Source organism: Artibeus jamaicensis, unplaced genomic scaffold (assembly GCF_021234435.1).
Source record: "Artibeus jamaicensis isolate MK-2021 breed Jamaican fruit bat unplaced genomic scaffold, CSHL_Jam_final contig_729, whole genome shotgun sequence".
In the NCBI taxonomy this organism is placed as follows: Eukaryota; Metazoa; Chordata; class Mammalia; order Chiroptera; family Phyllostomidae; genus Artibeus; species Artibeus jamaicensis.
The window spans coordinates 701,272-725,321 of record NW_026521939.1 but is presented as its reverse complement, the minus strand read 5'-3'; the positions used below and the strand labels follow the sequence as shown (position 1 = coordinate 725,321).

The window sequence follows — 24,050 nt, the reverse complement described above, 5'->3', positions numbered from 1 at the left end:
GACTCTCACTGGAGGGTGTGACACCCTTCCCCGGGCCACTAGAGCCCATCACAAATGTAGCTGTGATTTCTAAGACTCCTAAAGCCAGCATCTCTAATAAACTCAGACTCTGGCCTCCTAAGCAGGCTTCCCAAACTGCCCCCCCAGGTCCCAGCCTGACGGTGCTGGAGGCAGTATGAACGGAGGCCCCTCTGCTGACTGCCACAATGTCGGGGTCTCCTGGCCATATCTGGCTGCCCAGAACCTAGGCAGCATCGTGTCTGTGCCTCGGTGCTCTGGCCACCAGCTTGACAAAATGCTGAGTTGCCTTTGTGTACCTTTCACCTGGACACAAAAGCCCTTCACTTTTCTTCCTTTGTTAAAGCCATGCTGTGCAGGGAGAGGTGAATTCGGCTCCTTTTATGGCCCTCTCCAAAGGTCAGGCTTTCTTCTGGGCTGGAAGTGGCCCATGACACTCTGTGCATAAAAAGGGTCGATTATCAGCCTTAACTTTTTACATCAGGGCTGTGCTGAGCACATACTCTACCTCTGTTTTCTTCCACAAAGCCACCTGCAGCTCAATTTGATGTGTTTTATTTCTGACTCTGCATGAGGGGTCCCCCACAACACACCCATCCTGTAGGAGGCCTTGAACAATACTTCCTTCCTTCACCCAGGATGACGAACCTGGACCATTCTGGTACAAAACAGGTGATTGATTTGCATGAGTTAAAACACCAGACTCGAACCAGGCACAGCTTGCTGTAACCACACAGAGGGACCAAGAGCCAGGCATCTGTGTGTGTCCAGAGTTATTTTAAGAGAACAGTCCTCATCCCACTGTGTGCCTTTTGCTCACCTGACAAGTACCCATGTGGATTACCGACAATTCACTCAACATTCATTGATTCGACACATACTTATGTGCCATACTGTTCTAGGTGCTTGGAATATATTCTGAACAAAACAAAGATCTCAGCCCTCACTGAGCTGACACTTATTAGTGATAGTAGGTGCCAAAGAATTTATTGTCCAAACTCAGACACTCCTGAGAGGGAAACTGATTGCCATGGACACTAAGTCAGACAACGGGCACAGACCAGAACCATCCTGGGCAAACCACAGGGGAGGTGTGCGGCAGTCCAAGAATTCGCTGGTAGCAGACACAGCTGCTGATGAGAAAGAGCATGGGCATTGGAGGCAAGCAGTGCTGGGTTCGAGTCTCAGCTCAGCGATTTACTGTCATCAACTATGTATCCCTTTTTGATTTTCAAGTTTCCTTGGCAGTCTGGGTTACTACGTGAAGTGACACACAGATCCAGTCCACACCTGGCACATAATTAGCCCTCACTTAACAACGCCCATAGGTTCTGCAACTTTAAGTGAAATGACATACGATGAAAGCAATTTTACCACAGGCTCATTGATACGAACAAGAGTTAAGTTCCCCCAGCATTTTATCGATGTTGTAACAAAACGATGTTGAACAAAATGACGTTATTCAAAGACCTGCTGCAGAGGCTTAACCACCGCTGGTTTCTCATCCCACAACTCGCCACCAACACCCCACCAGGTCCACCCACGTGTTTACTAGATTTCGAAGCTACTCTTTAGTATGTAGGGCAATCCACAAAGATTTGCAAGAAACTTAGATTGGTCAAACAGCTACAGGAAAACTTCTACTAGAAGACAGGCAGAATAAAACCAAATCATACTCATTACTACATTTATTGAGTTTACTACTCAATAAATAGCTTTTTGTTAAATAGCTTTTATGTTCATTGTTTCTTAATACTTACAATCTCTATGAAGCAAGTTGTGTTTTTTTAGCCCATTTAAAAAGATTTTACTTATTTATTTTCGGAGAGGGGAAGGGAGAAAGAGAGGAAGAGGACCATCAGTGTGGGAGGGAAACTTGAATCGGTTGCCTCTCATAGGCACCCTGACTAGAGACTGGAACTGCCACCAAGGCATGTGCCCTGACCAGGAATCAAACTGGTGACCTTGTGCTTTGCAGGACAATGTACAACCGAGCCACACCAGTCAGGGCTCAACCCATTTTAAAGATAATGAGAGTAATGCCTAGATCAGAGTCCAGCAAATGTTTTCTGAAAGGGCCAGCAGTATTTTACGTTTTGTAGGCCATAAACATTGTCCCAACTATTCAAGTCCGCCAGTAGCAGGGAAGCAGCCATAGATATGTAAAGGGAAAGTGTGTTCCAATAAAATTTTATTTACAACAACTGGATTTGGCTCCAGAACCAACCTGCTGACTCCTGACCTAAAATGTAATAGCTCATGCCCATCAGGCCACTGAAGTAGTTTATCTGGATTTGAGCTACACCTACACACACCATTCTGTCTTGGTTCACTGCCACTAGTCAGTGTTGGAGATTTCTCCATATCACAACAAACAGAGACACTTCATTTTTCTTAATCATGGCAGAGTAATCTCTGTTATGGCTGAATCATTAAGTAGCTTAGCTGGTCCCCCTGCTGGCGGGTACTGAGGTCAGTTACAATTCATTTGCTGTCACAAATAACGCTGCAGCGAATACCTTGAACAGAAGTCATTTTGCACACATTGAACTGTACTGTACCTTCAGAATGGATGCTGGAGTTCCAGACTTGATATCCATATCCCAGGCTGGATGCAACATTTAGGGAAAGACAAGAGCAGGTCACAGCTGTCTGCCCCATTCCCGAGCTTTCCTGAAACCCCACCTAAGAACTTCTGTTTCTACATCCCCAACCCAAACAGTCCCCTGGGCACGCCCAGTTGCTGGGTGGACGGAGACACTGTAAGGGCTTCCCCTGGGCTCTCGTGGAAATGGGTGGGTAGTGCAATGTCCCGTGCTACTCCAAGAGGTGGGAGGGGTCCACGCTGTCACTTTCTGCAGTGGCTTTCTTAGGATTCCCTTCCCTCAGATGGGGCTAAAATATGAAGTATGAAGTGACCCTCAGGAGGCCCCTCTCAGCCTTGGCAGTCACCCAGAATAGGTGTCTTTTTCTCCCTATCTAGAGATCCCCTCTCTCCTCTCCCATCTTTCTTCACTGAAGTCCATTTTGACTAATGGCAATTCATAGAAAAACTGCAGATTTTTCTTTGGACACTACTTCTTCCCCCAATAAACACTTAACATTGTTAGCAGCACTCTTCGGAACCACTTTAATAAATGGGAAATACGCTTTATGCCCATATACTTTGATCAATACCAGTGACTTTCCATTTCCTGATTTCACATACAAACCTCTTCAAACACCTCAAATAGGTCCATGCTCTTCCCAAACCCTAAGTGAAATCTTTACAAAATACCTAAAAGGATAGAAGATGGTGATTCCGATGAAAGAAATGGGAAGATTCCCTATCTGCCAAAGAAATGGTTTTGAGAGCAATTTGAGGAGGTATTGCAGACCTAAAGATTAATTTCAGGTGGCAGGTGAGGCTGAAGAGTCAGAAGGCTACACGTTGGCCTCTAGCTCACACAGCGGGTAGGTCTTTCAATCCCCAGTGGCTCGTACTTCATCTGGAACAGGACGGATGCTTAATCAATGCTTTGTGAATGAAAAAAACCAACCAACCCTTCTTCCAAAACCAGTCACTTCCTTTGATACTATTTCCTTATTTCTGTCCTGTATTTTGATCATTTTCCTAGTTATTCAGCCTTAAACTCACCATTGACTCATCTTTCCTTTAGGTCCAGTATTAGTCAGGTTTCCTGAGAAATGCAGAACTGAGAGTGTGTATAGAGAGGCAGGTTGAGAGGAATTGGCCCACATGACTACGGAGGCTGACAAGTCTCCAGGTCTGCGGTCGGCAGGCTGGACTCAGGAGAGCCGATGGCGGAGTTCCAGCCTGAAAGCAACTCCAGACCCAAGAAGAGCCAATGTTTCCATTCAAGTCTGAAGGTGGAAAAAGACCAACGTCTCAGCTCAGCAGTCAGGCAGGATGCACTCCTTTTACTTTTGGGAGGGTCCGCTTTTTTGTTTTATTCAGGCCCTCAACTGACTGGCTGAGGCCCACCCACATTGCGGGGGGGGGGGGGGGAGACGTGCTTTACTCAGTCTACCAACTCAAGTGTTATTCTCAACTAAAAACACCCTCACAGAAACATCCAGAATCGTGTTTGAGTAAATGGGCACCCACAATCCAGCGAAGTGGAAGCATAACATCGACCATTACTAGTCCATGTTGCGTGTCCAGCTGATGAGGAGCCAAGTCCTGCTCCTCTTCTGCAAAGCTGTTCTGTGCAGTCAGGGTCCAGGCAGCAGAGGCACTCGCACGGGGGAAACTGAGTGGAGTTTTAATGACGACACTGTGCAGAAAGGTGAGGGCAGGGCGAAGGACCCTGAAGCCCGAGGGACGGTGAGGCCTCCACGGTCCTGCGGCAGCTGGGCCTCCAGGTCCGATGGGGCGGCCAGAGGGCCTGTGCCAGGCAACACTCACAGCACTTGACACATATTACTTTTAAAGTCTTTACTGAGGTGTAATTCACACATACAATGCACTGATTTAAGGTGTATAATTCAATGGCTTTTATTACATTCACGGCGTTGTGCAGCCACCGTCACGGTCAACTTTAGAACATTTTCCTGAAAAGAAAACTCCTTAGCTATCAGCCTCCAACACCCCCTTCCCCCAGCCCTAGGCGATCACTAATCTACATCCTGTCTCTATGGATTTAACTGGTCTGGACATTTCACTGTAAATGGGATCATACAATATGCAGCCCTTTGCGATTGGCTTCTTCCATTTAGCATGTTTTCAGGTTCATCCATGACAACCCAGGTACAATCATTTCACAAGAGGGCAAATGAAGGCACAGAGAGGTTAGGTAATACCTGGTAAATGGCAGAGCAAGAATGAACACCCAGGTGTTTTATACCATTATGCTAAGCTGCCGCTCTTCACCATTCAGCCCTCACCCAGGTCCCACCCACCGTCAGGGGAGCCCTATAGTAATGTTCTTCCCCATCCCCTTTTCATCTTCCCTGATCCAGTCCATCCTGAACCCACTGCCCCATTTAAATCTACTCAAGTTCTGTCTCCATCACCACCTCCTGGGCTCAGGGGACATCAGGCTTCCTACTTGCCCACCATCTGTTCTCTCTTCTGGTGAGGGGACTCTGGCCTTCTTTGTGGGAACCATCCCTACCTCAACCTAAACCCACTTGGCTTGAGTGTTGTTTCTCCTCCATCAGCTTCAAAGCAACCATGTGACCATGCCTGTCCAATGAGAGCAGCACAATTTCCCAGGCCACAGTGATTGGTCATGGGCCAGGAACAGGACCTGATTGGAGAAAAATGAGGCTACAGGTAGGGGAGGGGCATGTTCTGGGGATGCTGGGAAACCCAAGTTTTCTCTCTCTTCTGCAGAAGCTACAGGAAGAGACCCTCACCCTTTCTGCAGATGGAGGAGTGTCAGGAGGTGATGGATAGAAGTGCTGCAGCAATCCTGCTGCCACATGTGAGGACGGCCACTGGGAGCCCAATTTCAACACTGTGAACAGCTGTGATAGAAGAGAAGCCAGGTATCTGGTTTGAGCTCCTAGATAAATCATACCTTAAAAAAAATGACCTCTGGATTTTTCATTTAGCAGAGCTAATATTTATTAGAAGCAAAGTTGAGATGTTTTGTGTCTCTTCTAAATAATGTAAGGGAGAATTTCATGTTCTAAAATTCTTTTATTGCACAGCACTCAGAATAATATGGTCCCTTAAAGTAGCCAAATAAGTAACTGAGATAATTAATCTTTTAATGCCCATGTTGACTTACACACATACACAGAGCATCAGCAAGTGGGTGCAACAGGTGGCATCTCTGTGTAATTTTTGTTTCAATAAAGCCACTTGGAAGTTAGGCATGGAAAATGCCACACAAAGGCTGCCCCCACCACCCTCTGCCCAACCTCATTAGAACAGAGAGCATCGCTGTCACCATTGTTTCCACCTGATGAAGACAACTTGGTCTGGGACATGCTTCCAGCTGTTATGGCACCAAGTGGGCGGGAAAAATCAGAACAAGAGGTCACATGTTAGCAGAAAACAAGGCAGGAAAGGTGGGACAGAATGACAATCCTCAATCAGCCTAGAAAGTAGGATATAAAGCAAATAAAAGCATTTGGGGGCAGATTTAAAATAAAGCCCTTGTGGAATTAAACCACTGATTCTCAACCAGGGCGCCCGCCGAGCCCTTGTGTGAGGCTTTAAATCATATCCATCCCTTAGGCCAGCCCTATACCACCTGCTTCAGTGGGACCGGGGGAGCAGGAGCATCAGTAAGATTTTTAATCTCAAGAGTTTAGTCTAATGTGCACACCTACTTAAGAATTCCACAATTAAACATTAGAAAATTCTGTACGACTGGAAATATAGTTGAGATTTTTCAAAAAGGAACCAAATATCATAAATAGAAATTCTTAAAAAAAAAAAAAAGCCCACAACAGAACAACTATAAATAAAAAGCATCTTGAAGGAGAAGAGTTGAGACATGGTTATGGGTGAAATGTCTGTCAGGCTTATGCTGGGTTTGCAGTGCAGATGGACAAGAGGACTGAAGGACACTCACAAGTCTGACCCTCCTTCCACACTTCAATACAAAATTTCATCCAGAAGTTTCTACATGTGTTCCTACTGAGATTAGGTAGGTGACTGTTTGTCATTACTATTTCAACTCATTTTGTTCCATTCTATAAGCCTACATGATTCCTTCTTAGCTTTGATTCATTTATCAAATGTTGACCCAGAGCCTGCTACATTCCAGGCACTGGGGACAGCCGTTAATTTTAAGCTCGCTGCCAGGCTGGAGAAATGGTAAGAAAGCAGGTAACAACCATGCAATACCAATACAGGAAGCCAGAATATACAGGGGTAGGAGGCAGGGTGTGGAATGATTTCACCTAAGAGATACGGGGTTGAAAGGGCAAGCGACCTTCATCACAAGGGCGGAGTACATGGATCGGAATAAGGTGGGGGTGAGCACAGTGAGTGCAGGGAGCAGTGCCAACTAATGAATATGTAGTCAGTGCAGCAAGAAAATGCCTCCTTCCTGATAAGGGTGCTCAAGAAAGTGGCCCAGCAGAGTAGAACAGCCAGCCAAGCAAGCCTTCATCTTTTAATGTGCAAATGTGACGTTCCACTCTCATCTCACAGCAAAGATCAGGAGGTGGGATTATTAAGGCCAGATTATCACAACGCTTAGCAATGGCCTGTTCACGCTCTCCAGGCACTGTCCCTCTGACATTCAGGAAAAGACTAGCAGCTGGGTTAGTAGGGGTTTACACTCAGGACTCTTGGACGAGGGCGCCCTCTGGTGGCCAGTCAAGTGCCGGGAAGCCCTAGGCCTAGACCTTCCTTGCCCTTGGCGTGCTCAGCAGCAAATAGTTCTTCCCCAGAAAGGATAAGAGAACCTGTCAAGTTCAGTCACAGCCCTGCAGGGCTGCCATTTCAAGAAGTGGGAGGAAACACATCCCTGAAGGCAAGAGGTGCCTTTTAAACCTTTGAAAACAAATTCAACAGAAAATTGCTTTGTGCTCTGGCAGGGCCAGAAAAAGGTGGTTTTGAGGAAAGGTTTCTTTTGTTCCTTTGGTTGGGAAAGGTCATGTTTTCTTCTCTGCAAATCACCTGGATCCAGGGGTCTTAAAGAAGGACTTTTAGGAATTTGTGGGGCGAGAGTCCAAAGTTTTTATCATATTCTCAAGAAGGTATAGTATCTCCAAAAGGATTAAGAACACCAAGGGGTCCCTCCTCCTTAAATTCTATAGAAGCTATGTTCAAATGTGGTCCCCTTGAAGTGTTAGAGGTCTCCCAAAGTCTGTTATTAATAACCCAAATGTCCACTGATAGGAGAAAAGAGGAAATAGAGGCTAGATGGCCTGGTGATTAAGTTCAAGCCTCCCCAGCACCTACAAGACTCTGTAAATGGGGGGCTAAGGAGAGCACACGTTCCAGAAGGTGGTCCTGAGAGTGTGGGGGGTAAAGCAGTCAAAACAGTACTTCGTCAGTGCAGGTAAGGGGCTGGTGCGGTAGAGCAGCTCAGCTGTACCACAGAAGAACAGCTGCCAATTGAAAGAGTGAGGTAGATCTACACATGGAAGACTTGGAAAGATGGCCGAGTGGGTCACTGAATGAAAAAAGCAAACTGCAGATTGAGATGCACAGTCTCATTCCATGTGGGGAACAATACAAACCCAAATGTATACATAATATGGATAAAAAGCTTTGTTGTTGTTGTTTTTTAAGTCTGAAAATGTACAAAATGAATTCTTAGTAATGGTTTTACTTTTAGGAAGTAAGTTTGGAAGGGGTGTTTTCTTTTCTATTTTATTTATATGCAGTTTATATTGTTTGATTTTGAGACAAGCATTACTTTTGGAAGGGAAAAAAAGCAAGAAAAAAACATACTCTTATGTGGCAGATTGCTAACAGGTAATCACAAAGTGAGGCAAATGGTCCCAGTTTCCTGTTAATCAACAAGCAGTCTACAGGGACATTTACCTGTCACTGTAAATGCACTTTAGCACGTTGGAGTATTTTACAATGTGCCTACATGCAATATTTATTACAAAAAAGTTTAGATTTTTAAAAATAGGGTAATTTAATTTTGTATTTAATCTAAGAAAAATTGCTGATGGTCACACACTGTGCTAAGCTGTGTCTGAAGATATGGAAAAAACTAAAGTTGGTCTCTGCCTTCCAGTTCATGGTATAGTTCAGTGCTTCTCCAACTTTACTGTGCTTCCAAGTCACCTGCAAGTGTTACATATGGGTTACTTGTTGCTGTATAGCAAATCAGCCCAAAACTCTGCAGCCGAAAATAAACATTTATTATCGAACATAGTTGCTGAGAGTTAGGAATTCAGGACTGACCTAGCTGGGTGATTCTGGCTCTGGGTCTTTCATGAGGTCATCTGAAGGCTTCACTGGGGCTGATGGATTCACTTTCAAGATGTCACACAAACACAGCTGTAGGCAGGAGGCCCCAGATCTTGGCCATGTGACCCTCTCCACAGAGTAACTGCCCAAGTGTCCTCATCACATGGCAGCTGGCTTCCCCTAGAGTGAGTGATCCTGGAGAGAAAGGTGGAAGCTGAAATGTTTTGACGACCCACCAGCCTTGAAGTATACTCCATAATTTCCATTATATTTGCAACAAGTCACTAAGGACAGCCCACACTCAGGGCAAGGAGAAGTGGATTCCACTGAAGAGAGGAGTATTGAGGAATTTGTGGACATACTTTAAAACCACCATATCTTGTTAAAATGCATATTCTGATTTAGTAGGTCTGGGGAGGAGCCCAAAGTTTCACACTTCCAACACGCTCACTATCGACACCACTTCTGTTGGTCCACGGACCACACTTTGAGAGGGAGTCACATATGCAAAGAACGACAGCTCAGATCACATCTTTGGAACTACACTGCTTGCAGGAATAATATCCTTTGTCATGCTGGCATCATCTTTGGATGGTGTCCAATTTTAAAATCACATGTCTCCTGAAAGGTCAGAGCAGTCAAGTAAGGGAAAGACAAGATTACCTTGTTAATACACAAGGACAAGCTATAATGAAATAAAACACAATCAGAAGGGTATTCAAAAAACCTGATCTTGTTTTGGAAGCTCTTGGAAGCATAAAACAGCAGCCATCAATTCTGAAGGGGATGCAAAACAAACAGCAACAAATCTGGCCTTTTAATGAGGATTGTACAGAATGCCTTTATATGCCTAAGATTCCTGACTGCAATACTTACAAAATTAGCTTTGCTACAGGAGGGCAACAAATACCACCAGTATTGCAAAGATCAAGGCACCTGTAACGCTCTGCGGGCTTGAAGGGTGGATACATTAAAGAAAGTCTCCCCACTTAACAGCCTGGATCAAAGTTTGCTTTCAGATATCACATAAAACTATAAATCCTGTATTGTTTTATTGCTGTGATTCACATGCCGTAAAATCCACTTTAAAGTGTACAATTCATGGTTTTCAGTGCATTCACAAGGTTGTGCAACTGTCACCCCCATCTAATTCTAGAACATTCACGACCCCTTCAAGAAACCCTGTATCCATTAGCTGTTACTCTCCAAACCCTCAAAGCCCTAGCCAACCATGTCTGTTTTCTGTCTGTTTGGATTTGCCTATTCTGGACACTTCATATAAATGGAATCATACAACATGTGGCCTTTTTGTGTCCGGCTTCCTTCACTTAGTGTAATTTTTAAATTATTACTTGTGGTATACATTATAAAATTTACTATTTTAGCCATTTTTATATGTAGAGTTCAGTGGCATTAAGGACACTGTTGTGTCCTTATCCGTATCCAAAACTACTTCCATCTTTCCACACTGCAACTCGGACCGCAAAGCGTCGTGTTTTTCAATTAGCAATCATTGAGCCTTGGATAAACCTCACTGGCTATGATACTGCCACTGCGCAAAGCCAGCATCATGTTTTTAAGGTTCATCAATGTTGTAACATGTACCAGTACTCCGCTCCTTTTTATGACTAAGTAATATTCCAATGTATCTCACATTTTGTCTCACATTTTGGTTATCCATTTATCAGCTGAAAGACCTTTGGGCTGCTTCTACTTTTTGGCTATTATGAAGAATGCTTCTGTGGATATTCATGTACAAATATTTGCCTGAACATGTTTTCTTCCCTTTTGGGTGTATAGTAGGAGAGGAGTTACTGTATCCTATGGTTAATTCTATGTTTAACTGTCTGAGGAACTGCCAGACTGTATTCCAAAGGGACTGCAACATTTTACACTCCGACCAGTGGTGTAAAAAGATTCCAATTTCTCACATCCTCAGCAACACATTTTCTTTTTGATTTATTGTCTTTTTGATTATAGCCATTATAGTGGTGTGGTTTTCTCTAATGACTAATGATGTTGAGCATCTTTTTAAATGTTTATTGGCCATTTATCCATCTTCTCTGGAGACTTGTTTATTCAAACCCTTTGCCTGTTTTTAATTGGGCTATTTGTCTTATTGTTGAATTGTAACAATTCTTTTTCAAAAAAAGATTTTATTTATTTTTACAGAGAGAGAAGGGAGGGCGAAAGAGAGAGAAACATTGATGTGTGAGAAAAACATCAATCAGTTGCCTCTCACAGCCCCTACCAGGGACTGACCTGCGACCCAGGCACGTGCCCTGACTGGGAATCGAGCTGGCAGCCTTTCTCTTTGTGGGACGAGCCACACTAGTCAAGGCTGAATTGTAAGAATTCTTTACATTGTCTAGATACAAATCCCTTATAAGATATAGGATTTGCAAATATTTTCTCCTATTCTGTGGGTATCTTTCCACTTTCTTGATAGCGTTCTTCAAAGCACAAAAGTTTTTATTTTGATAAAGTTTGATTTACCTGTTTTTAAAATGTTGTTGCATGTGCTCTTGGTGTCCTATCTAAGAAACTGCTGCCTAATCCTAGGTCACATATTTACTCCCAGGTTTTCTTCTAAGAGCTAAAGGGGTTTTTTTAGCATTGACACTTAGACTTTTGGTTTATTTTGAGTTAACTTTTGTATATGCTAGGATGTAGGGGTCTAAACTCATTCTTTTGCATGTGGATATTCAGTCTGTTTTTGTTTTGTTTTTAATCATCAGCAAGCGGCACACAGAATGGCCTTCCTTTGGTTTCCTGGTAGCGCCTCTTTCCTTTCTTCCTTGCATCCACTCCGCTTGCTACCCTTGCCCAAGCTGGAAGATTTTGCGTTTTATAGCAAAAGAATCTGTACAGACCATGGGTCCAGGGGCCCACCCCAGATGGGTAGCATTCTTTCAATTAAGTTTCCACTGAATTTTGCTGTGAAGCATACAGGAGTACTCTTCAATTACGTTATGCGAAAATGACTTCTAATAACGGAGTGTGATTTCTTTATTCATTCCCATCAAAAACTATTTATTGAGCACCTATTATGTGTCAGTGATTAAAACAAGGATTCTTGCCCTCAAGAGCTGACATTCTTGCAGCAAGAAACAGACAAGAAACATAACAAGTAAGTAAGTACATCATATAATATGCTAGATGGTGGTGAGTGCCACGGTAGGCAACGGGTGCAGAGCAGAGGAGGGGTGCATGCAGTAGTGTTTGAAATTTTGAAACAGGTAGTCCTTTTAAAAGGTAACATTTAAGCAAAACTTTAGGAGTCGGAGAGAAACTTGCCCACATGGATATTTAGGAAAGCGCATTCTGGGCAGAGGGACAGCCACTGCAAAGACCACGGGCAGGGGCATGCCTGGCATTTTGAGGAACTGCGAGGAGGCCTGTGTGGTTGGAGCTGAGTGCAGAAGGGGGAAAGAGGTCATGGAGGCTAGGGGGCTAGGTCATGGGGGTCTTGTAAACCATTTAGGGACTGTGACTTTCATTCTGAGGGAACTGGGAACTGGGATTCTGAGCTTAGCAATAACGTGGTCTGGCTCATGGTGGAAAGGATGACTCACAGCTGGGTTGAGAATGACCTGTGGGAGGACAAGGGGAAGGCAGGAAGAATAGTTTGGAGGCTTCTACAATAATCCTGGTGAGAGGTGAGTGGAGCTGGGTTCTGAATGGAAGCACGAAAGGCAACAGAAAGGATCTGGTAGAGCCCACGGGATGCCCTCATCAATTAGATGGGATGATGACACAGGTGAGTGTCAAAGGTGACTCTGGAGGTTTTGGCCTGAGAACCAGAAAGGTGGATTTGCCCTTAACTGTGATGGGGAGAGCCAGCGGGGAAGCAGGACTCAGGGAAGGGGAGGCGAGTTCAGCGTGGGGCAGGCAGAGCCTAGGACTCCCCTCAGTTTCCAAGTGGAGGGGTCAGATAGGAAGCGGGCTATTTAAAAATGAGAAATCTGGGGCGGAGGTGCACATGTGAAGGAATCAGCCACGAGGGAGGGCGAGATACCAAGAAAAAGGTGACAGACAAGGCCAAAAACTGCAGCTAGGGACCCCTGACATGGGGAGGACCCGAGGAGTGGGAGAACAGCCTGGGAGGCCGTTTTCACAGCAGCTTGGCAGCTGCTTAAGAACATCTGGACCCTTCCCTCACTTTCTCTTTTCCTTCTCTTTCATTCCTTCCCGTCTTCCTTCCTTTAAATGGGTGCCTACAATGTATCAGGGGCTGCAAAAGACTGTTTGCCCTCAAGAAACTCATGGTCTCATATGGGAAAGACAAAATGCACATTTATAAAATAATGCAGACGTGAGGCAGTCACTGCAGGACTTTAGCTTTCCAGTTGTTAACCAACTACACTGAATCTACTACACTACAGATGTCTGTTTGTGACCTAGCACTGAAGAGTTGGGAATCTCGACTTGTCTTTGACCTTTCTCTCCTGTGTCTCATTTATTGCAACTTATTATCAGAAGACTAATCTACTGATCACATAAAACTAAACTCACTCTGGGTTAGGAAAAGAGCAGCAGTTGACTAATCCAAACTATGCCGGTGTCCACTGTCCTTGAAAATTAGACAGACCTCCTGGACGCAAGTCATGCCCCGTCATGCGATGCTGATTAAGCCCAGGATGCAGGTGGAAGGCAAAGCTTTAGTCATGTAATTTCTTCACTGCAAAAGCTTAGAGTCTAGGGCAGGGGTCCCCAGTCCTGACTCCCACTAGAATTACCTGGGGGCTTAGAAAACTATTCAGCTCCTGGGCCCCATTTTCATTCAGAATTTTTGGTTTACCAACTGAAAAATTTTAAAACGCTCCTCAGGACATTCTAATGTGCAGCCAGAGAGGAGAATCACTAACCTAGGTTTTTAATAAGTTACTTAAAAATATGCAAATCATAAAAGATTTCAACACGGTATGAAAAGTTCCATCTGTTTTGGTCCACTCTTTTGGTAACAGACCTAAAAAAAACTATATAATGCAACTTCACAAACAATCCGCAACTCAGTATGTTCTCTAATGGAAGTAATGCGCCCTCAGTCCAAAATTCAAAACAAACAACTGACAGTCTTCCACTTGCCTGATGAACTTGAGAGTCTTGCTTTGTCAAACTTAAACACCTTTGTGTTTTCAATTTCCATTTTTACCAGTAAGCTCAAAATTTTTCTTTAGATTCCTATTACTTTTGAATGATTCATTTATGATATTTTAGGAAAAAATAGCTATAGACCAAACAATGACCAACTTTGCTGTAATCTGAATGTACCTGGTGAACTACCAATCTTACAGCATACACAGAAAAAAAAAATTAACACCGGACAGTTTTATGAATTAAAAAAAAACTTGCAGTTTATTAACAAAATTCACATAACAATAATGTAACCACGAAACTAGCATAAAATGGCCTGTTCCGTTCCTAACAAGACACTAAGTTGTTTTTCAGAGACAGCAGAATAAGGCTGCAGGATCACACACTTGAACAGCAGGACAACGCACTAGAGAAAGAATTTACCCCAGAAAAACCGTTCAAAGTCACTGGGTCAAAATCCACTGTGCACGACATGCAAACCCCCAACACGGAATTCAAACATTCAACATATGAAAAGCTGTGACTCCCAAACCCGTGCACTAGGCTCCCATGTTGAATCAATGTAACTCTAAATATACCCAACTTCCCCTGCTTCTTCCTTTAAATTTAGCCCAAAACCCCTCAGTAGGGATACAGATTTGAGCCTTGCCACCTGCTTCATTGCTGGTGGACCTTGCAATTAAAACCTTTTCTTTTCTCAAAGACGATGTCATGGCGCATGGGGCAGTAAGCCCTTGCTCAGTAATAATTGTACCTTTCCTTTTCTGTCAATTTCACTTGTTAAATTACTATCATCTTTATAAACAGGGTACAGTGGACATACCTTAAATTCTTTCTGATAAATATATTGCGACGCTGCATCCAGCTTGGATAACCCTCTTCAAAACAGCATAAGCTGGAGCCTGTTAAAGACAACAATCAGCAAACACGTTCTATGTTCACTTTTGGTGGTGAGATAGAGGCCTGGCAGTGACGAGACTTCTTAGTCTCATCACTAAGATAAGAAATAAGAAATAAGATCTAAGAAACAGTTCATTTTAATTTGGGGAGGGGGGACCTACTGGAATTAGGATGCCTCTGCTACTGCCAAAGCACAGAGTCACCTGGTTTCTCACTGCAGTGGGAAAGGAGCTGCTGGGGAAGGGAGAAAGGTGGAAGCAAGGACCAAGATTCCCAATTGGGAGCTTGCTCTTTGGCAAAGCAGTGTACTGGTCTTCTTTCTTTGGCAGTCCCTGTGAAACCTATTTTCTGGGAACAGAAACCTCCCCAGCCCTCCATCTGCCACATCAGGTGCCCAAAGTACCACACGCAAACAGTAAAGGTAGGTCCTCACCAGCTCTGCATCGTGTTCAAGGCCTAGGTCATGATGCTCAAGCTCTTCATCTCTAAATTTCTTTATCACCTGGTTAAACAAACAGAAATCAATGCAAGTCAGCATTCTAACTTTCCTGGCATTCCGTCTTATTTTGGGCTAAAGACTCATATTATTATCTAAGACTGGAGTAGGAAAACTTTTCCTATAGAGACAGAGTCAGTGCATTAAGGGTGTGCAGTCCCTGTCACGGCTACTCAACTCTGCCATTGTAGATGGGATGGCGGCCACAGACAAGTAAACAAATGGGTATAGCTGAGTTCCAACAAAACTTTTCTCTACAGAAGCAAGTGGTCGGTCACAAGCCATAGTTTATCAACCTGATTTAGGCTTTAAAAAAAGTCAAGTCCATATCTGTTCCCTTATCTGCTGTAGAAAATTATCCGAGGGTATCTTTTAGTTCATTTATTTAATCTGAAGGGTTCATGCTAATAGCGTTTGCTCAAGACCTACCACAAATCTGAAAATGAAGAGGACACTTGCCCAGGCTTAGAAGACACAGGTTCCTGACCTCTGCTCGAGCATGTGACCAGGGCACACAGCTTCAGCTCTGTGCCTTAGTTTGCATGCCTTCAAAGACATGAGGTGCTGACCTAGATTTCTAAGGTCCCATAATTCTCTAACATTCTAGTTTTTGTGTGTCTTTTTACTAAATTGCATGTCTGCCCCGCTCCCCCTTATCAGGCCCTTTTCAGAGGGTAGTCGAATACCTGCAGTAGCTCATTGTACTTTTCAGGATCCTCCTCCATCAGTGCCCTGATCTGGTTGTTGTAGTGATGTGCTATGGACTCTTCCACAGCCACCGTGCAGGCCATGGCTCCCTCCTTCCCAAGCAGGGCGGTTCCCGCGCCTGGAATCGTCAAACCCAGAGCAGTCAAGGATGGGACTGATACCAGTGGTAAGGAACGGCATGTCAGGTCAGGGCTTGTCAACCTCGGCACTACAAACTTTGGGCTGATAACCCTTTGTTGTTATTGCAGGGTGTTTAGTAACATCCCTGGCTACTCTGCCCACTCTGCCCACTAGATGCTGATGGCATCCCCAGGTGTGACACCAAAAATGTCTTTAGATACTGCCAACTGTGCTCATTAACAACTTGACCCCACTGAAAACCACTATTTTAGGTGGTGCCAGGTTACAGTATTAAAGCTTAATTAACATAGAATGTTATTCTCTTTTCAATGATCTCCCTAACTTGATTACGGCAAGGAGAAAGTCGTTAACTGGGGTATGTCTTTGAATCTTGCATAGTATTTACTATTCTCTTTTTTAGGAGTGAGATCCCAGGTTGAGAACCTTTGTCAGGAAATATTATCTGGCTACAACTGAATTAGTCTAGCTGTGTTTGTTGTATCTGTTTTTACTGTACCTTTTATTTATAAAACTATTGATTTTAAGGTTCTATCTTAAATAAATTTAAGCAAAAAGAAAGTCAGCCAATTTAACTTTAGGAAAATACTAAGTAAATAAAGAAAGGCTGCAGGAGGACACAGTGAAACTTGTGAAGTGGCACTTAAAGAATATGATCGTCCCCGACCTCTCAGCTCCCACAAGCCCTTATGGGCAGACACACACCCAGTGCAAACCCCACCACATTCCAAAAGGGCATCAGAATCGTCGGCCGGACCCTGTACGCAACCATCAATTCATTGAACTTTTTCAAGTGGTCCTTTTCTTGATCCCACATTTTCTGTAAGAAACATAACAATAAAGACATGTAAGCATTCTATGCAGGCCACCGCCCGCTATATCCCAAAGAAGCTACACGCCCCATCCATGAACCATGATTCTGACAGAAGTGCCACAGACCCACAAAGTGCCTATTAAAAGATGAGGCTCCATACTCATGAGAAATGTGATGTTTAGCTTTTTCAAAATTAGGAGGGCAGAACATTAGCTATCGTATGATTTCCTTCCAGATTGCTAGCATATAAGTATCATTTACATCAAAGGAGAAAGAGAGAATGATGGTAACAGCTAGCATGCAGCACTTCCTAAGTGCCAGGCGCCGTCAAATGGTTTCAGATTGGCAACTTACTTAAGCTGCACGACTGCTTTGTGAAGGACAAACTGTTACCCTCATTATACAGATGAAGAAAGTAAAGCATAGGGAGGTTAAGCAACTTGCCTGAGTACTCAGAAAAGGCAATTTAACTTGTGCTGAGCGTCTGTTACATGCCAGGCATGGTATCAGCTGCTCTACACTGGCTCATTTATTCTTCACCATAACACCTACCAAAACCCAGTGAGGTGGGTGTTATCAGCCCATTTCGCAGGTGCAGAAATGAAGGTGCAAAGGTTATGTTACTTCTCCAAGGTCACAGAGGAAGTGGGAGAGCTGGAATGTGAAACTGGGTCTGTGTGATTATAAAGCCCAGGTATCTTCCTCTGCTTCTCAGTATAAAATATCTCCACTGAGCTGCACTGAGGGCAGGAGGCAACCTCTCAGCAACTGGTACTTTTACCTAATGTGATTCTCAACCCCATTTTCATGATCATCCATCTTCACATGAAAAGTTAATACCATAGATATACTGTGTATATGTTTATGTACTAGATGCCTACCTGTGCTCCATACATAGAAAGAATACACTTTTCACTCTTCCCTCCCCAATATCCAATTTCCACTTGTTTGGAGGACAAAGAGTAAATCCCCTGAGAATGCATGACCTAAAGTAATTTATTACTTGAAGGTCTCTGGGTCCTTACCCCCTAAGCCCTGTTCAGTAGACCAGGCTGAAAGAGATAAAGCAGCACCCACCTGGATGACTGGCCCGACACTTGTGCGACGCAGGACGGCCATCTGTCCTGCATAGATGCGGTTTGCTCCATATTCACCTGCATGATCCACCCGTATGATTCGATCTACAGCTGCCCGACTGGTCTTGTCTAAAGTCATTCCTGAGCTGCAAAATCTGACACTGATTCTTCTTCCATAAGCTGCAATGCAAGTGTTTATTCTTCATTACTCTTGAGCAAAACTGAGATGTCTCCTTTTACAGACAGAAGGGGCACCTTAGAACAAAAGTAGCAAATGAGTTCCCTGTGGGTTAACATGCCCTTAAGTATGTTGTTTATCTTGCAGTGTTTCGGGGGATTTTGTTTTTAATTAGTTACCTACAGTTAAAACAGAAGAGTTTAGCTAAATACTATATCTGGATTTCTGGTTTCACTTTAAGCATATGAAAATTTGGAAATTCTGAGCCTGCCTTCTCTCCAGGCAGTTAATATGGCAGCAGACTCTAGGTCTAGGCATGGTTCTCCAGTTCGCCCGTCCCTCCTGACCTTCTTCCCAACCCTGGCTGCACAGTAGAGAGCTTTCAAAACCATGAATGCTCCTCCCTCAGTCAATTTCTGGGAGGGGGGCACTGGTATTTTTAAAAAGCTCTGTGCACAAATCTTCTTTGCAGTCAAGGTTGAGAACCATAGGTTGAAGTTCTCTTGAAACACCTGCATGCACGGGTATCTTATTTTGAAAAATAAGCCTTAGAACTTGGGTTTCATCTCATTATGGTACATAAGTAATTCAGCTCAATTATCCTTGCCTTCAAAATGTAAATTCTTCAGGACAGATTCAATGTTGTTTTTAAAAATCTGCTAATGGCACCTGGACTGTATTCTCTGAGCCTTGTATGATAGCATGCCAAAAGTTTTGTCCACTAAGAAAAGGGTTTTGTGATGTGTCTAGGTGTGTAAAGTGTTTTAACTTCATTTTGCAGATATGGAAATGGACACTGAGACTATTTAGTTTATAACATGAACTCTGACTTGTATTGATATCATCTTGAGATGTGTTCCAAAGATTATATATGACAACCATGTTTTTAATAGATACTTTTTATTTAGACTAACTTCAACACCCAGAAAATGTGTGGAAATTTTCATTTTGGGTACATCTGTGGTTTTTTCATTAAAAAGGTTTGAGTGCTGCTAAGTGAAATAAGTCAGTCTATGAAAGACAAATATCATATGATCTCATTTATAAGAGGAATCTAATGAACAAAATAAACTAATGAGCAGCATAGAACCAGAGGCATGGACTCATGAAACAGACTGACAGCTGTAAGAGGGGAGGGGGTAAGTGGGGACTAATTGAAGGGACTAGTCAAAGAACATTCATGAAAGACCCATGGACATGAACAATGGAGTGGGGACTGACTATGGAAGTGAAGGGGGACGAAGGGGGAAAATAGGACATCTGTAATAACAGCACAAACAATAAAACATCAAAAATAAAAGAAAAAAAAGGCTTGAGTGCTTTGGACACAAGGTGATGGGGTAGACCTAGTGGAATTTGGGGTTGTTCTGCATTTGAACTTTTTGGTCAAGTTTAAAGTGCCTCTCTCTGAACACTGTGCTAAGGACATGGAGGTGTGAAGTACCACGACCCAGCTTTGATCTACTCCTCTGCACAACCTGCTCCATCTCACTGAGCATATTTGACTCAAGAGGACTCCAAGTTCTGCCAAGTATAAAGTACCACCCAGTTCTGTGCCTTTAGACAATGAGTCACTATCATCTGTGGCTATGTTTTTATATAAAGGACAATTTGAGACATTTGACAAAATCAAGGTAGCCTCTTGCAAGTTTTTGCCTCCCAGTTCAAGGACTGGTGCTTTCATCAATCTCACTTCCTTGCAAAAAGATGGAACCCAAGAATTAAAATGGAAAATGACCAGCTGGCTCTATTTCTTATAATAATCTTGTTTCTTTGTTACCCACCCCAAAATATGTCAATGGGAAAGAACTTTAAAAACAACCCACCCCCAAAAAAAACAACACAGTACTCATTTAAAAATATATATATTTACTGAAAAATTTACTGAGTATATGAGTTCAAACATACAGCTGACTTTTGATGGGTAGGATTATATTTATATTAGAACCATGCTAGACTGTTCCCCAGCACTACACCACCTTTTCAGATTCAGGCACCTAATAAATGATTTGGGATGGGGGGTAATATGGAGGATTGAGTTATCATAATATTTGCCATTTCTATCTTTTCACAATCTCTTATGGAGGGACCACAGAAAGGGCACAGAGCTAGTCAGATACTGTGTCTTATCTCAAATGTAATCTCAGACAAATCAGAACTGCCATTTCTTACATATAATATTGGTAATAATTAGTTTATTTCCTTTTTAAGAGAAACCATAATAAACCTTTCTTACTGAGGATCATGAAGATAAAATGAGATATAGGAAGCAAGGTAACTTTATAAATGAAAAAAAAAAAGATTGTTACTCTGTTGTAATCATTTGCTCAAGAAAGCATGAAAATTCATGTTCAACAATCCTGTGAGTTTTGCCTGTACTGAGACATACTTTAAAAAATAAACTTGAGGGCCAGTACTAGAAACTCTCAAATGTATCATTTTATATTTGTTTTCCAAAGTGGGAAACCTACACTAATGATTTTACCTGTAAGATTTTAAGTGGTATATGGGGATATCTTAAGTGGCTTATGAATGTACACTAAATAACATTCATGCAGTAGGGGTTATTCTCTTAAATTCTCTTCCAATCCTTTTGACTCAATCAAGGAGACTGGTCTGTTTAGAAATGAAAGATCTTGAACACCTTCCTAAATTAGCTAACCTTTTTTTTTTTTTCCCCAGGGGAAGGGAAGAAAAAAAGATGGTCTTTGGCTCAAGCCTTGGTAGGCAAGAGTACCTAAAACAATTCAATAACTTTTTGTTTTCAGCGTATTGATTTTTGATGATTACTCTACTTGGGGCAGCAAATGCTGGTGCCAGTGGTGTTCACCGTAAGGATTTAGTTTCCCTGAAGCTGTTTAACTTAAAAATGGAAAACGGTTATAGAAAAAAACACATTTAATAATCAAAAGTATATACAAGCGCTATTGCTCTAAAGCAAAATCCTGAAGGTGGTACGTAAACAATGAGAAAACGACGTTACAATTTTCTGAGGCAACTCAGATAAACCGAGCTAAAAAGCCAGGCTCCACACCCAAGTCTCCCTACTCCAAACTCGATGTTCCTTCCACCACTGTGGTGTTTCTCAAACTTTCTAATGTATTCGTCTTATTCCAGGGGCTGTTAAAACACGACAGATATACCGACCCGGTAGGTCAGCGGAGGGACCTGAGAATCTGCGTTTCCAACGAGCTCCGCGGCGAGGGGGGGGGGGGTGGAACAGACGCTGGTCGCGTGATTACTTTGCCTGCCAAGACCCTGAGCGAAGGCAACGAGGACACCCACGAAGCACTGAACTTTCAAAGTCGCCAACTGTCCTCTGCCAGGAACTCCGACCGCCTGCAGTGACGTGAAGGCTTGTGTGCAACTTCCCAATGCGTCTACCCTAAGTGGCTGCCCTACAAAGTCTTCGCAGAAAGCCATCCTAATCTCGCCTCGCATTCCCGCTGCGCACGACACACCCCCCCCACGCCGCCAGCGCCCCAGGGTTTCAAGTCTCGCAGTCACGCTCCGTCGCGGCCCAGTGACGTACGCAAACACCTTCTCCGTGACCTCTCCGGCCTCAACCCCAGGAACAAATTCCCAGGCCAGCCCGCCCAGCGCAGTACTGGGGCCACGCCCCTGTTTTACCTGAGAGGTGCCGCGGGGCGCCCATGCCCAGCCGCCACGGGAAGCAAGACCCCATTAACTGGGTACAGCTCATTGCTGGGACCAAATAGCAACCACTACCTGGAGTGACCAGGGACAAACATGCCCTTAGCGCAGACTGATGACGCACGACACACGTTAGAAAGACGCCACCCTGGTTTGCAGTGGTGGAAACGCCCCTGCTTCCACGCTATTGGTTAAAAATTGCAAGTGAAAAGATTCTATTGGGTGCGGTCATATCAATCACTTCTCCATAATGGAGAAGTGCCTTTGGTTGCTATGGAGGTGAGAATGCTAAATTGCTCTTTCAAAAATCCTGACAGTGTGGTTTTCAAAAAATTGCATTGTTTTTATTTTAAATTACAGCCAACATACAATGTTAGTTTCAGGCGTACAACCCCATGATTAGACATTTATGTAACTTATGAAGTGATCACCCTGGTAAATCTAGTACCCATCTGACATCATAAGTACTTATTACAACATTATTGACTGTATTTCCTGTGCTGTACTTTACACTCCCCATGACTATTCTGTAACTAACTCCTCTCCCATCACCGACAGGATAAAGATTCGTGGGAAAGAGGACCATGAATTAATTTATTGGTATAACTATTGTACTTTCTCTTTTACCACTTTTCTCTTTTTATTCTACATCCACTTCAAAATAGTGAAATTCAGTTCACCACATGGGCACGTGTTATCTCTAGGTATTGGGACTGACAGACTACTTGAAATTTCTTCCTAGTCCTTTTCTCAATTTTAGATTTTATGCAGACAACACTTTTTTTGTTTGTTTCCACTTTACTGTTGGTTGCACTTATGTCGGTGCACATTGGTTTCTTGGGGGTTGGGATAGGGAGAGGAGATTTAGTTATATATCATACTTTTAAAAGTGCATATCCAATGTGTCAATGTAGATTTCATCAGTTGTAACAAATATACAATCTAGTAGCGCATGTTGGTAAATGGGGGGAGGCTATGCTTGTGGGGAGTAATGGGTGTATGGGAAATCTTCGTACCTGCCTCTCAGCTTTTCTATAAATTTAAAACCGCTCTAAGACATGAAGTCATTAGAAAAAAATCTGTTGAAAATATTTTTTCAAATAGAAAAAGAAATCAACATGTAATTAACCAAACACTATATATAAGGAAGAGCTAAGGGTCCCTTCAGCAAGACAGAGCTTCCAATGTGAACCTCCTGTCTCCTTTATTTCCTGCAAGTAAAACTACCTTGTGACAACCACATCTTGTTCTTTTAAAAAATTATTTATTGATTTGAGAGAGAGAGGAAGGTAGAGAAATACTGATTCGTTATTCCACTTATTTATGCATTTGTTGGTTGCTTCTTGAATGTGACCTGACTCAGGATCGAACCCAGGGCCTTGGAGTACTGGGATGATGCTCAAACCAACTGAGCTACCAATCCAGGGCTACATCTTGTTCTGGAATAGAAACTCCAAGCAGTGAACCCCTTGAGTTTTGTAACATACTAATATAATGGAATGCTATGTAGCTATTAAAAAGAATGTGGTGAATACTTACAGGGAAAGATTTTCAAGATGTGAGAAAAAAGGGAGAAGCTCAGAAATATATATTTTATACATTCACATAAGTATATCTGTTTGAATATGTATTGTAATTTGGGGGGAGCAAAACCATCATTAGCAGTGGTTCCTTCTGTGGGTGTGGGATGCAGGATAGCTTGAAATAATTTTATATCTTTTAAGTTTAAAACACATACACCCTCCCCTTGGCTTCAACAGAGCCAAGGAGCCTTAAAAACGCTCATCTGATGATTACCTATAATTATACACTTCTCTCTGATTCTAGAAAAAGGTACAACTTTACAAACTTAAAATTAATTGTCCACGATTGTAACGGGGGAACTCCACAGAAATTTCTAGGGGGAGGGTTGGGAAGCACAGACCACTGGGTATGAGCTGCAGCCTCAGCCTCAGTGCGGCTGTGCGAACCAGTGTGTATTGGCCTGACAACCAAGGTAACAGTGGCATGACTAGGCAGAAAGAAGTGTGTTGAGCACCTGTGTCGGGCTAGGGAGGTGACTGGATGGAAGGACATACTCTCCTATCTATTTCCGCCACTCAGGGGATTCTGAAGGCCATCTTTAAAAAGTGGAT

At 43.1% G+C, this 24,050-nt stretch overlaps 1 protein-coding gene and 1 pseudogene across 3 annotated transcripts; both read right to left on the bottom strand.

Moving 5' to 3' along the window:
• Window positions 1–8,784: 8,784 nt before the first annotated feature.
• On the bottom strand, window positions 8,785–22,027 carry COQ7 (coenzyme Q7, hydroxylase). Of its 3 annotated transcripts, none has more exons than XM_037153125.2 (7): window positions 21,892–22,027; window positions 18,085–18,263; window positions 16,899–17,013; window positions 16,034–16,173; window positions 15,285–15,353; window positions 14,775–14,853; window positions 8,785–9,049 (listed from the first exon to the last, which is right to left on the bottom strand). In XM_037153125.2, exons 1-6 carry the CDS (start codon window positions 21,962–21,964, stop codon window positions 14,776–14,778), a joined length of 654 nt encoding a protein of 217 aa, XP_037009020.2. In that variant the 5' UTR covers window positions 21,965–22,027; the 3' UTR covers window positions 8,785–9,049; window position 14,775. The 3 variants fall into 3 exon arrangements, with proteins under 3 accessions (XP_037009020.2, XP_037009022.2, XP_037009021.2); XM_037153127.2 differs by lacking the exon at window positions 8,785–9,049 and adding an exon at window positions 9,062–9,475; XM_037153126.2 differs by lacking the exon at window positions 8,785–9,049 and adding an exon at window positions 14,193–14,357.
• On the bottom strand, window positions 10,344–10,418 carry LOC128628424 (uncharacterized; annotated as a pseudogene).
• Window positions 22,028–24,050: the final 2,023 nt, after the last annotated feature.

What these genes read in the sequence shown, in the direction of transcription:
- COQ7 (XM_037153125.2), bottom strand. Translation starts at nt 21,964, where the DNA reads ATGAGCTGTACCCAGTTAATGGGGTCTTGCTTCCCGTGGCGGCTGGGC. An exon ending in AGTACAATGAGCTACTGCAG is followed by an intron (nt 15,354 to 16,033) that starts GTATTCGACTAC and finishes TTGTTTAACCAG; the next exon opens with GTGATAAAGAAATTTAGAGA. An exon ending in TTGAACACGATGCAGAGCTG is followed by an intron (nt 14,854 to 15,284) that starts GTGAGGACCTAC and finishes TGTCTTTAACAG; the next exon opens with GCTCCAGCTTATGCTGTTTT.